Source organism: Arachis duranensis, chromosome 5 (assembly GCF_000817695.3).
Source record: "Arachis duranensis cultivar V14167 chromosome 5, aradu.V14167.gnm2.J7QH, whole genome shotgun sequence".
Classification (NCBI taxonomy): domain Eukaryota; kingdom Viridiplantae; phylum Streptophyta; class Magnoliopsida; order Fabales; family Fabaceae; genus Arachis; species Arachis duranensis.
This window is the reverse complement of record NC_029776.3, coordinates 87,360,413-87,375,485: the sequence shown is the minus strand read 5'-3', so window position 1 is coordinate 87,375,485 and position 15,073 is coordinate 87,360,413. Positions and strand designations below refer to the sequence as shown.

At 30.2% G+C, this 15,073-nt stretch overlaps 1 protein-coding gene across 1 annotated transcript; it reads right to left on the bottom strand.

Annotated features, from left to right (window-relative positions):
- Positions 1 to 9,730: 9,730 nt before the first annotated feature.
- LOC107490109 (inositol oxygenase 4-like) lies at positions 9,731 to 11,985 on the bottom strand. The gene is made up of 10 exons (XM_016110877.3): positions 11,871 to 11,985; positions 11,631 to 11,727; positions 11,456 to 11,537; positions 11,167 to 11,371; positions 10,771 to 10,823; positions 10,543 to 10,665; positions 10,335 to 10,404; positions 10,141 to 10,219; positions 9,958 to 10,039; positions 9,731 to 9,845 (listed from the first exon to the last, which is right to left on the bottom strand). The coding sequence occupies exons 1-10, from the start codon at positions 11,881 to 11,883 to the stop codon at positions 9,819 to 9,821; spliced, it is 831 nt and encodes a 276-aa protein (XP_015966363.1). The 5' UTR covers positions 11,884 to 11,985; the 3' UTR covers positions 9,731 to 9,818.
- Positions 11,986 to 15,073: the final 3,088 nt, after the last annotated feature.

Genomic DNA, 15,073 nt, shown 5'->3' with positions numbered 1-15,073 from the left:
AAAAGATACCAAAAAGAATTAAAAAGATTGCATCACAACTTAAGGAAGAGGCCTGTGATAAAACGCAGAATAGAATGTTAAGAGCAGAGTGTGTTTCTTAATAGTAAAATAATTGAGAATACAATACATAGGATTGATTACTATTTTCACAGTTTGAATGTGGGATACAATCACTATATACAGAGATATCTTGGATTCGATTACACATCAAGAACTACCAAGAAAGACAAGCTCTAACTTACTATTCAAAACTAAGTTCACTAACCAAATTAACTAAAGGTTGTTAGCTATTGAACTATACAATTGGCTCAACTAACTTTAGTCTTCTCCTTTAATACTCCCCTCAAATTGAGGTATGTATTCTCAATTTATGTTTAAACTTTTTAAACAAATGTTGAGACAAAGGTTTGATCAAACAGTCTACATACAACTTAGTCTGGTAAAGATATGTGCATCATAAAAATTTTTTTGATTGATCAGTTCTCTCAAAAAATGAAGATTTAGTTCTAGGTGTTTACATCTGCTATGTAGTATAGGATTTGTCACTAATAGGCATACACTCTGATTATCACAGTATATGGTTGGTAGAGATGGCTGAAAAACATTCAATTCTCCCAAAAATTGTTGAATTGACATGATCTCAATTTAGGCAGTACATAGATTGATATTCTACTTCCGTGTTGCTCCTACTGACTTTTCTTCCATGATATGAGATTATTGCCCAAAATAATGCAAAATCCTATGATCTCCACCCCAATTAGAATATGTAAACAAAAGAATTCTAAAATTAGAACATTTACTGAAACACAATCCTATTATCCATGGTATCTTTTATGTAAAATCTCGTAAATAAATAAATAATTAACTAATAAGTTAATCATGAGCCAAAGAAATCAAATTTTATAATTTAAAGAAGTAAAAATATTTAAAATATAAATTAAAACACTAATTTTAAAAATTTTGATCCAAAGTTAGACCTACGGACTAAATCGGTTGAATCGGGCCCATATTAGGTCCAATGCCCAACCTATATAAGCTTAGTATCAACCTTTCTCCTCCCTTTCCAAGTCCATTCACGCTGAGAAGAGATGGGAGTGGAAGAATCTAATTTCTATTTTCCAATTCAATCTTCTATTATCCATAACTTTTAATTCAGAGTTTCGATCATCGTACCATTTACGACCATGCGTTTGTCTTGGCGAGCTCTTCAATCCTATTCGAACAAAGTGGTAAGGCAATTTGAATTTTTTATCCAGTTTTCTCTTCCATTCTTATTTTATGATTTTGGTTGTGGGTATTGAGGATTTTCATGATTTTGGTAATTTAGGTGCACTCTAGCCGTAGATAATTGTTGGATTTTGTCCCAATCATCCATGAGTAAGCTAAAAAATCACTAAAATCTTGTGAATTATTGAATTAGTGGAACCCTAGTGTTGATTTGTTGTAAATTATATGAAATTAGATTGAATACGTGTAAATTGAAGTCAAATTGGTGAAATTGAGTGCTTGAATTGGAGCCTTGGTGGTTGGGACTAGCTAAATTGGCAAATTAAAAACTTGGAAGCTTGTGCGAAAAAGAGGTTTCGGTGATGTTTGATCTTGGGGAGAAATCGGTCAAGATATGGTTTCGATTTCTTATAATTAATATATAATGTTGTGTGAATCTTAGGCTAGTTACCTTTATATAGGTTTGAATGATATGAATTGGTTGATTTGGTTGATTACATATGGTATATGCATGTAATGTGAATTGTTGATGTTTAATGATGACAAATGTTAAAATTTGTGAAAATTATAAGTGAAATTTGGTGAATGGACTGAAGAATTTAGGTGTTGATATATTTGTATGTGATCGGAAAGTATGTCATAATGGTTAGGAATAATTGGAAGTGATTTGGTTGTGAATTGTGAGTTTTGGAAAACTAGAGGATTTGTATCTTTTGTAAAAATCGATTTTTGAAAAACTTTGATGGGTCAAAATTTGGCTTCCGAACCTCCAAATTTGGTAAAACTTGTTTCAAATAAAAATCGGTCCTTGAAGTTTATAACGTTCGAAAAACGGAATAAAAAGAAATTTTAATAGAAAAGTTATGCGCGTTTGAAGTTTAGTGTAAAATATTGAATTCTGCAGCAAAACAGCTATTTAGGAAAACTGATATGTGTGCGCGTGCAAACATGTCACGCGACGCGAGTATTGGGCTCTGCCCAAAAATCTCACATATGCAGACAGGGTCTCGCATACACGGTACTATTTTTTTAAGATCTCACGTATGCGGCAGGTGGCTCGCGTACGCATGACCCATGTTTTGCTGAAATTGTAATTTTGAGCTTTCAACCTTTTTTCTAGCTTTCGAAATCTCCGTAAATATTGTTTAAAAATCTCTAGCTAGTGCTTAGGTTTTGGGACGAGTGAGAGAGTATTGGGTAAAATAAAAGGGGTATTTTTGGTTATGAATTTAGAGTTGGTAACTTAGAATTATAGAGTATCGTGGGTGGATTAGTTAGAATATTTTGTGGAGTGTACTGAGTGGAGTAAAGAAGACATATCGGAGTATAATGGGGATAAGTTTGAAGAAGCATATTTTGATTATGAACTATATTTTTATTATGAAACTTAATTTGGTATGATTGTTCATCTTGAGCTCTTTTTCTCGAAAGTGTGACCCCAGTGAGATGGCGGAAGGTGAGGATCCCCTTCTTTATTCCTCCTGGTGTTGTAATATCGCTTTTAGCGAGATGGTAGGAGGATAGGATCTCCTCCTTTGTTCCTCCTGGATATATGAGAATGTACCTCGTGGGCAGATGCAAGGGTGTGATTTCGTCCCACTTGCTCCAGGTTGGTTGTTGATGCTCTCTGGATATATGCAAAGGTGTGGTTCGCCCCACTTGCTCCGGATTAAGATGATTTGAGTTTCCTGAGTAGACGCAAGGGTTGTGGTTTTGTCCCACTTGCTCCAGGTTGGTAATTAATATTTATCTGAGTCACGAGTCTCCCTGGGTAAATGTATGGCTCACCCCCACTTGCTCTAGGTGGAAATTTAAGATTCTGTTGACACTGCGTCGCAAGTATGGCCGAATACTTATACCTTTCCAGAAGATCTCCCCCAATGATATGATAAATTAATGATTATATATATGCATAGACTTATGCAAATGCGCGCACGCAGGGACTGTCCAATGTTCGCTACTGGACATGTCGGGTTTGGCTGGATAACCAACTGATGAGACTCATCAGTCATAGGACAGACATGCATCATGTGTTATTGTATGATTTGTTTGAGTATGCATATTGTGTTTTGGCTTGCCTATTTGATTATCTGTATTTATATGCTATGTAACTTAAATGCTGTATCTATTTTCTTAATTGTGTATTACTTGTATGTCTTGTATGTGTCTGCTTTAAGAGAACTCTCATGCTGGTGGAGGTGACGTTGAGGGTTGTTCCAAACTGGTGATTGGGAGGTTTGTAAAGAACTGGAATTGAAGAGATAGATTAGAATCCTTAGGTAGAATTACCATATTCCTGGTTAGTGAAAAACTCTAGGCTTTGATCTGGGTTGTAGAAGTTTAGGATTACCTTCAGCTTCTCGGAGCCTTATATCTTATATATTGGGCACTATCACCATATTGAGAACCTCCAGTTCTCATTCCATATTTATTTGTTGTTTTTCAGATGCAGGACATAGAGGCACCATATTGAGCATGCTGGAGACTCTTGCAGAAGCGAATATATACTTTTGGAGTTTTCATTTTATGTACTTAGCATATGTATGTATGTATGTATGTATGTATGTATGTATATTCTCNATATATATATTTTGTTTCTTTTGCTTTTCGTTATCTACGCTTTCTTTTTTCAATGTTTCGAGTGCGACGAGATTTATGTTTTGTCTTGCTTACCCTTTTATTGAAGGCTTCTAGTTAAATTATCTTTCATATATATCTACGTATGTCTTTTGTTTTTAGAGGTCGTGGCACCTCACCACATTTCGTTTACGACCTAAGTGTAAAGTTTTGTATAATAGGATGTTACATTTCACATATCAAAGTATTCTCTTGACACTTTTCTAATGCAAAAGAGTTGGATTATGCACAAATTGAGAGACATGGTTGACAACAAATGTAATATTCGGTCTAGTCATTGTTAAGTATTGTAAGGCTTTTATTATAGATCTGTATTTGGTTGGGTTATCGAAGAACTCAAAATCATTTGAGTATAACTTCGAATTTGTAGACATTGGTGTAGGTAATGGTTTAGCATTATCCATTCCCGATTTGTACAACAGCTCTTTGGCATATTTTATTGTGACACACCATTAGGTCTCCTTGTGAGAGATATATGGCTTTAAGTTCTAGAAAAAAATTGAAGCTACCAAGATTTTTTAGAGAGATTTGCTTATTCAATTCAATAATCAAAAATTTAATTTCTTTCAAATTAGTCTCTATCACTATTATATCATCTACATACACCAAGAGGTAAATAACATAGGAGGAATTATGTTTAATAAATAGTGAAATATCAGATTTAGTACTCTTAAAACCAAAATTTTGAAGAGTTGTTGCCAGTGTCTTAAATCAAGTACGAGGTGCTTGTTTCAAGCCATATATAACCTTATTTAACTTACAAACTAGTCTATAGTTATTACTTACATATCCTTAAGGTTGTACCATAAAGACATTTTTTTTGATCTTGTCATTTAAAAAGGCATTGTTGAAGTCAAATTGTCTCAGTAGCCAGCCTTATGACACTGCAATGGTGAGAATAACTCTTACTGTAGTTGGTCTAATTACTGGAGAATAAATTTGTTCATAGACCATCTCTTCTTTTTGGTGAAATCCTTTTCCCAACAAGCCTAGCTTTGTACCTGAGAATCTCATCTTTCTTATTTTTTTTAATAGCGAATGCCCACTTACTACCTATAACTGTTGCATTTGATGGAGGTTCAGTGAAAGTTCAGGTATTGTACCTATTCAAGGCATGAATCTTTGCACACCCCCTAGCTCTTTTTCAATGTGGACAGTTGAGGGCTTGATTAACTGTAATTGGTATATTATGTATAACATCTGCAGGTTAAGTTAAAAGGGCTTTTGGTTTGTGTATTTCTATTTTGACTTTTGTTACCATAGAATGTGTATTTAAAGGTATGATGGGAAGTACACATATCTCTGAACCACTTATAGGAATAGGTGTATTAGATTTGTGTGAAGGTGTAGTGTCTGTATTATTTGGAGGAGGGCTAATAGAGGCTGGTAGTGTGGCTAATGTTTCTGATATGGTAGGAGAGTTAGGTAAAATAGGTAGAATCTGTATAGAATGAATTGGTGTTGGGTATATATATATCTCAAACTTTGTAGAGTCTAACCTGTGATCTGATGCCTCTAAAGAGGACTTTGATGAGACAGTACTAAACATAGTGGGATAATAAATTTTCAATAAATTTAATATGTCTAGTAGGGTAAATTTTTTCACTCTTAACCATACACTTGTATCCTTTGTGATTGGAATCATATCCAAAAAGATAGACAAATTTCATATTTATAATCAAATTTAGCACTTTTATATGGTCTTAAGTAAAGGAAGTATGCACATCCAAAAACTTTAAAAAATTTAAAATCTGGTAGCTAATGAAATAGAACTTCATAGGAGCTTTTATTGTCAAAAACACTAGTTGGTAGTCTATTAATTATGTAAATAAATGTAATGAAGGTATCTTTTCAAAACTGCATTGGGAGAGATATTGTTACTAACAAAGATAATCTCATCTTTTAATTTGTCTATGTTTCCTTTTCACATTCCTTTGTTGGGGATATGTATTTAAGGGCATGACATTTTGTGTTGAATGCTTTTATTAACAAGAAAATAAAAAAATACTTTAGAAAAAACTCACCACCCTTGTCTATTTGTAAGGTTTTAATATGATGGTTAGTCTGATTTTTCATTAATTTCTTGTAGTTTTGAAAAGATAATAAGGTTTGAGCCTTATTCTGTAATAGAAAGATTACCGTGAATTTTAAAAAATCATCCACAAAGCATAATGCCTGAAACTATTTCTTGAATTAATGGAGGCTGGTCCCCAAAGATCAGCATACACACATTGCAATGATTGATTATATACAATTTAAGTTTGATCAAAATATTGTTTATGAATTTTAGCCAAATGATAGTTTTCACACGCATTTTGCAAAGAAGAATTAAAAAGTAAAATAGGAATAAAGCATTTATTCATTACTTGATGTATTATTTTCATGGCACATTGTCCAAGTCTTTTGTACCATTGAATAGTATTATGATTCTCATTACATGTTGTATTAAAGGCATTAAAGTTGGATAGATTATTATCTAAATTGCTAATTACATGAGAATTACAAGAATAAAAAGAAAAGACATCTAAATCAAAAGTAGCATTATAATGAAAACCAGGAAGACAACATAAAGCATATTTCTCAGAGACAGACTTAGGAACGTTGAGATTGTCAAAGGAATAAACTCCATTTTTAACTATGCCGTGTAGGAGACAATTCCTAGTAGCCTGATCATGAATAACACAATATTCAGGCCAAAATAAAAAAAACTCCATTTTCTGCAGCAAACCTGAACACACTTAGTAGATTTTGTGTAATTTGAGAACTATAAAACAAATTTTTTAATTGAAATGTAACATTTGCATATTTATCATATAAGATAGAAGAATCAGGATTCTTGATTACAATACATGTACCATTACCTACAAAGACTTGATCTGATTCAGTGTTGCTTATAGTTGTAGAAAGAAGGTTTGAAGGGTCTGGTGTCAAATGATGGCTTGCACTAGAATCTACAAGCCATGATGCTTCACTCAATGATGTGGATGGAGTATTGAAATATGTTGTGGGTTGGTAAAAATTGGTTGGTGGTGGTGGGGGTTGAGCATTTATGTATGAAATTTGTGATGGTGCAAAATGGTTTTCAAAACTAGGATTGAATGAATGATCAAATCTGTAGTAGCAATTTCATACTACATGACCCAATCTACTATCCAGTTGACATTGCATTTTGGGATTGTTGTTGTTATTGTAGCTAAAGCGTCCTCCACCACGACCATTTTTTGTACCATGTCCATGTATATTGGCATTGCCACGAGTATAATAAAAATTTGTTGATGAATTCTGGATATAGTGAGCTACTAGCATGTCATCTGGTTTCTTGAAACGTTCAAGCATCTCTTCATGGGAGAGTAAGAAAGCTTCATCCTTAACCACTCTAAAGCTTCCTCTCTTTGTTGTTACTAAAGAAATATAGACTGTATATTCTTTTGAAAGGCCATTAATGATAGTTTGAAGATGATCATCTTCTGATACCACATATTCCATTGCAAACAGTGAATCACAATCTTCCGAATCTTGGCAAGAAAGTCAATGGCAAACCCAATTTTTTTGCATGATCTTAGTTGGCTCTTGAGGCTTTAAACAAGTGCAGAGGAAACAGCTTGAAAGTATTCGTCGATTTTATCCCAAACTTTATGAAATCTAGAGAGATGTATAACTTTGTTCTTGAAGTAATTTGTCATTGAACCTACAAGCCAGGTTGTGAGAGTTCTGTCACGTTGGTGCCAATTCTTGAATTCTTCCGTTTCAGTGATGGTCTTTTTTATTGCATCTGTAGCAAATTGTTCTGGAATTTTTGTTGAATCAATATGACTTTTCAAACTCTGACTTTTGTTGGTTAGAACAGTAAGATACCTCTAAGTATAGTAGTTATCTTCATTGAGGTTTTTAGTAATGGGTGAAAAATTCTTTTTTGTTGAATTAGAAAGTATAATTTTCATGATAAATTTCAAGAAAAAATTTTGAGGCTCTATATATCATAAAAGATACAAAAAAAAATTAGAAAGATTACATCACAACCTAAGGAAGAGATTGTAATGAAAAGCAGAATAGAATGCTAAGAGAAAAGTTAGTTTTTTTTTTATAGTAAAACAATTGAGAATACAACACATAGAATTGATTACTATTTTCACACGTTGAATGTGAGATACAATCACTATACATAGAGATGTCTTAGATTCTGACTACCCACCAAGAACTACTAAAAAAGACAAGCTCTAACTAACTATTCAGAACCAAATTCACTAACCAAACTAACTAAAGGTTGTTCCCTAATGAACTATACAATTGACTCAACTAACTTTAATCTTCTCCTTTAATAAGGGGAAAGGGAACTTCCATTGAATTCTGGTATTCAAACAATCGGTTAGGAGTACCTACAAGAGATTTCGATGTCCAAATTAGTCTCTGTCCAAAAAGTATAAGAATTATGGTTAGATGGTATATCTTGGAGGTGAGCTATTATCCTCTAATTAGAGTGTTGCGTGTGCAAATTTAATGGAATTTGCGTGATCCCAACTAGGGTATGTAATGCCAAATTCCTAAGGACATGATCCGTATGGCTTTTCTTTTAGTCGAGATGTCCGAAGTGCCACCTAAACCCAATCTAAGACCAGGCCGTAACAATTAGTTAAAGCCTCTTAATGGTGGATTTATTTGTTAAAGATTAAGTAGAGATATTAAAGTGAAGCTTATTGATTGAAAAATTAAGTTAAAAGAATGAAATATAATGTCATATGATTAAATTGATAACTGAGAACATTGGAAAGTGATAATTTTGTTGCACACAAGGGTAAGGTGGTTAAGCCACCAAAAAGGAAAAAGAAAGAAGATTATTATCCTTCAAAGTTTTAATCCATAAGACTTAATAAAGAATAATTTGAGGGATTAAGACTCTAATATGGTTTGCTTAAGGAAAAAGGTCTTAATTTAAGAAGGAAGATTTTAATTAACTACCATTTGATACTTTTGTGAAAAATATAGCTTTTCACAAAAAAGCTTGTTTATGACTCTTTTAAAAGTGGGTTAGAATAGACTGTTTGAAGTTTAAGAAAAAGGGATGAGTTCTCAAGGAAATGAAAATTGAGAGTAATTGTAGCAGAGTGAAGAGAAGGCCTAAACAATATTATTATTCATATACATATATCGTGTTTGAATTATGTGACGATTAAAAACATAGAAAAAGGATTTGTAAGAAAGGGAAAGGGAAAGATTTATATTAATACATGCATTATTGAATTTTAGACAAAAGAAATAAATTAAGAGACACATTAGAAAAAGGTAACACATACAATAACTTTTTTGCAGGTTGCAAATTTCATATGCCTCCATATTCATACATTGTAACAAGGTTAAAATTGAAAGAGTATATAAAGTAGGGATTTATTGAAGTAAGTGTGAATATAGGTTTGATTAGAATGAATATAATTAAAACGATTATGGTAATGACTAATGACGAATCTATCAATATGAAAATGTTTGTGTTAGGATAGTGAAAAATAAATAGAATAAAAAAAATTACTACGAGAAAAACTTAATCTAGCGGCGATTTTTTAAGGATTTTGTGACGAGTTTTAAGTAAGAACATTTTTTCAACTGATACTATATTTTTGTTTTTTTTTTAATTCAATATTAGAATTATATGAGAACAGATTGATTTATATAATGATAGATCATTTTAAGAATTTGTAAATTGCTATGCTTTATATTCTTTGACCAATGCTTTGGTGAAGATGCTCGAAAGTATAATAAATATAAGGAAAAAAAGTGCAACTTTAGAATAGATATATATAATATGATATATATATTTATTTATATTAATATTGTTATTTCTTACAAGGAATTAAATGACATTAGAAATATATGACACTCAACCATGCTGGAAACAAAGATGAATAGCTAGAAAGCTGAATCATGAAGGCAAATTCGATCAGTCCCTGGTGGTAATTATGTTTTCACCACTTAAGCTTTTCTGGGAAATACTGCCAAAAAAAAAATAATAATAAATTAGGACCATAGATTTTGAGAATATAATGAACAAGAATAAAATTGAAGAAATTATTAATACCATCCGACCCAAATCAAATTATTCACCTTGTTAATGAGAGACATGTAATAAGGCTTGACTTTTTCAACATCAACTTTGACTTTGCTCTTGCTGTAGAGATCATATTTGCTATAAAAAAAAATTTAATTTATTATTATGTGATAAATGGGAAAAGAAATATTTAAATGAAAATGTAGAATTTATTAATTGAAAATAAGATGGATGCTAACTTGAATGTATGGAGCCACTTCAAACCCTCATGATCTGATTCATTCATGAATTGTTTATATGCTCCTTCCCTATGTAAAGCTGCAAATAAATTTATACATTTAAGCTGTTATATTTTCTGGATATTGAGAATTATTGTTACAATTTTACATAGAAGAAGTTTATAGAATTTGATTAAAAAAAAAAAAATGCTTACGGTAGAAAGAGTGATATCTGATAATGAACAATGCTGGTGGAGGCAAAGTAGTTCCATTTGCCAAACAAACCTGCATATTCCAAATAAAAGTACCATTTATTATATATCATAAACAACATGCAAAGAAAAAAAAAAGTGCAATATAATTGATTAAAAAATATGAAAAAAATTATTTTGATATATTTTTTTTTTTATATAAGACTCTCACCATGTACATGTAATCGTCATGACCCCATGACATCATTACTTTGTCTAGTCCACATCCTTCTTCATAAATCCCATTTTTAGTGTTATATTTAGGGTTGTGAAAATCAGGATTTTGCTCGAAATACTGCAGCAACAATATTGGAAATGTGTGTTAGATAATAATTCATAATTTGAGATGAAAAATATATAATGAGTATCATTTATGGGATTCTTAGACAAAATTATTCACCTTATAGTGAACATTTGACTTATCAAAAGCACACCCAACGGGGAATGTGTCACCTGCAAATTAAATATGTAATTAAATCTCAAAAATAAGGGAAATATTTTTTTAAGAAAAAAGGTTTATTAAGGCTAGAGTTACTTTTCTTATGTTTATTATAAATCTAATTTTACATCTAAACACCGTTAAAAGAAAGAGCTTGAAACAACGATTGAATTGTCTCGAACGATCTCATAACCAGAATCGGATATAATTATCAAATTAGATGATAATTATATGTGTTAAAAAAATTTTCTTTAATTATATTAATTGTTATAATTATCACTTATGAATATGAGAGAATAAATAATATATGCATGGGAACCAAATTGAATATTAGAATTTAATAATGTATAAATATACCATGAATAAGAGCAGTCAAATGCATCCAATCTTCATTGGGAAAATCTTTTCTAATAGCTTCAGCAGATTGTAATAAATGCTGGATTTGAGGTTCATCCAAATCAGGATCACTGTCATCCACCACTGAATTGAGAAGCTCACAACATTCCCATATACTCATTTCTCCTTTGTTGAATTTTCCATACTCCTCTCTCATTTTCTTCACCTATACAATTAATTTAGGTCAGCATCAAATCAAAATATATTTTGATGAAAATTATTGAAAGAAACATCATGCATGTTTTCTTACATAGTCATATGTCTGGTTGATGTGTTGTTGCTTATAGAATTCCTCTACACCCTTTTGCCTTTCACTTTCAGCATCATAGCTCCTGCCAAAATGTTCAACAAAAAATTTCAAGTTAAAAGAGTTAAATTGAAAAAGTAAAATTAAAGGAGATTAATAATGGAAATGGAATTGCAACCTGAATGAATGTCCAAATGCATTGGTGTCTGGAGCATCAAATCCCTTGGATGATTCATCATTGGTTTCTGATGATTGTCCCATGTTCTTTGCAACTTCTATATATATATATATAGAGAGAGAGAGAGAGATCCATGAAAAAAATGCAAACATCACATTAAAACTTGTACCTAATTAAGAAATATAAAAATAACGGAACTGTGTGTTATAGACAATGAATAAGATTAATAAGTGATCATACCAACGGTTGCCATTTTTATTGTATCTCAAGAAAAATACAGAACCAAATCACCTAAGAAACAAAGCACTGATGAAACATGAAATCAATTGAATAATCCAGGGGTTTTTATAATCCAATTCAAAACCTCCTTGCCGGGTAATTAGGAGGCCACTAAAACTAAACCGCAAAATTATTGTTCCTGAATCTTTTCTTCACCACAAATTGTTACTAACTAAATATGGCTATAGTCTTAAAATAAAAATAGCGAGACCTTAACCGTCAATTTATTCCTCAATCTTATTTTATTTTATTTTATTTAGATTGTCCAACCAAGCCCATTAGAAAGAAAACAAAAAATAGAAATGGGCTGACAAAAACACAATGGATAGGATTTTGATGCATGCTATTTTTATCTTTTATATATGGATCTATATACTATACTATATATAGCATTCTGATATGAGGCTAGCTATTATTAGACCTTAGAGAATTTGCCAATTAAGTGCAATAGTATGCGTTACAGCCCACAACCCATTACCCTATAATGAAATCAACATCAACTTTATGAAATTTGGCTTTCAATAAATACTTTGGATGATTATTTCTTCTTTTTAATTAGTTCATCACTATTACTGAATAAACTACCCTTTTTAATTAGTTTAAGAGGGATAGGTTCAATCGGCTAAGCCTAATCCTTGATGGATATTAGATTAGCTTATATATTTTATAATCAAAATTGTCAGTATTCAAACTTTTTATAATAAAAATGATATCATATTCGACAGTAATTTTTTTGGGTACATCAACTATTAGTACTAATTTTTTTTATGATATTTCTAAGTCTCATATGTCAAAGACTAATTTACTGTAAATTAAAAATTTTATTTAAAATTTTATTGTTAGTATGGTACTTTTCAATTGGACATACTAAAAACTAATTTATCGTAAATCAGAACTCTATTTAAAAGTTTATCGTTCTAACTAATAAATTATCATACACATAATACACATAATATAAAATTCGAACTACTGATATTTATTTAAGCGAATAAATAAATTGACTATTTAACTAATCAAAATTAATTTTATTTATAAATATTTTTTAGGACAATTTACTTAAATAAATTAAGTGGAAGAAGAATTTACTCAATTACATATTTCTAAATATCAAGACGCAAATAAATTTTTTCATAATTCTATAGAAACCGTTGCTGGCAATAGCGATTCAAAGGTGAACATAAACCGCTACTAGCAGTTATGATTTACGTGTATTGGTGACATGACAGAAACTGCTCTAGACAGCAGTTGTTTTCGTGGAAACAGGTCTAGACATAAATCGCTGAAGATAGTAATTGTTTATGTGTAATATATTGTATGCATACAGTGTTTGGCTATGTATACTATCTAAGCCATTGAAGTAGTAGTGAAATGCCATTTTTTATGGTGAAGAAAGTTTTTTAATTCTAATGTGTTACTCTAGGAAAATTAAGAAAAGCGAAAGACACTGGTGAAATTTACAAATAAGAAACTGCTTAGTCTTTTTATTCCGTCGTTGATTGGCAGAGATAAAAGAAAAGTTGGGTGTGTGCGGGACAAGGCGAGTAAAAAAATTATTTTACAAGAATATTGAATAATTAGGTTGATAATGAATTTTGTGTTTCATGTTTACTGTGATAATTTTTTTTAAAAGCGAAAAAATATTTTATTTCATTAAAAAAAATATAGAATTAAACATTCAAATAATAAAAAAAATCTCAAATTTCACGATATAAGAATACAGAAAATACGTATTTTTTGGAATGCGAAAAAAATTATAGTAAGAATTTATAGATTTTCACTAATGTGAACTATTTTACAATTTTTACTTTCTAACGTGAGTTTTTATTTTATTCTTAGATTTTTTTCGCATCCCAAAAAAGTAAAAAATACGTATTCTCTATATTCTTGTATCGTAAAATTTGAGAATTTTTTATATTTTAAATTTTAAATTCTATATTTTTTTTAATGAAATAAAATAATTTTTGCCTTTAAAAAAAATTATCACAATAAATACAAAACACAAAATTCATTATCAACGTAATTATTCAATGTTCTTCTAAAACAATTTCTTTACCCAATTTGTCCTAGACACACCTAACTCTATTTTTTATTTCTGTCAATCAATTATTGGATAAAAAGACTAAGCGTATTTTCTATTTGTAAATTTCACCTGTGTTTTTCACTTTTTTTAATTTTCCCCCACTAAAGTTAAAAAACTCTTTTCATTATTTATTTATGAAAAAATGACATTTCACACCTCAATATCTTAGATGAATATACATAACCAAATACCATATACATATAATACATTAAAGATAAATTATTATTGTCTCCAACAATTTATATTCTGACTGCATTACACATAAATTACTATTGTCTACAACAATTTATGTCCAAACCTCCATAAATCACTATTATCAATAACAATTTCTATAAAATTATAAAAAAATACATTTACGTCTTGCTATTAAAAAATGCGTAAGTAAATTGTCCTATTCTTTATTTTGCTTTTTTTTTTTCACATCAATATCTATATATCTCAGTCAAGCTAACTAGCCCTATTTATATTACGGAATCAAATTCCTTTAACTTTTTATATATTTTTGGCATGAAATCACATACATGTTGTTTGACCCGTAATATATAATAAAAAAAAGTGCAAAAGTTTGTGTTTTAAAAAAGCTAAAAATATTTAAAAAAATTAAATACAAAAGGAATTAGTTACTCTTTTAAAATAATGGATAATGATATATTTTTCTGTTAGAATTATAAATTTAATCTTAAAATACAAATCAAACATTAGAAATATTATAAAAATATATTGTTAGAATTTTTTAATCTAAAGATTATTTATATTAAATCATTAAAAATAAAATACTTGAATGCGAAAACGTACCTGAATTCATGAGTGTGATTGGAAGAGTTTAATTTTTTTATCTTTCTCAACTAAAACTTTTTGTATTTCTGATAGGGCAGCTGAATTGCAACTTTTTTTTATGAAAAAGAGTTGCTGAGATGATTTTAGTATATTGGGAACCGAAATCCGAAAGTCACTATTTATATTTGAAGATGACACCTATTAAACTCTAAACTCCAAATAAAAATAATATTGTATAAATAATTTTATTCTTAAATAATTTTAAATGTGAAAGATAATATATTTAAAGTTCAAAAGATAATAACTA

What these genes read in the sequence shown, in the direction of transcription:
- LOC107490109 (XM_016110877.3), bottom strand. An exon ending in AAGTGGCTCCATACATTCAA is followed by an intron (nt 10,040 to 10,140) that starts GTTAGCATCCAT and finishes TTTTTTTTATAG; the next exon opens with CAAATATGATCTCTACAGCA. An exon ending in ACATGTCTCTCATTAACAAG is followed by an intron (nt 9,846 to 9,957) that starts GTGAATAATTTG and finishes TTTTTTTGGCAG; the next exon opens with TATTTCCCAGAAAAGCTTAA.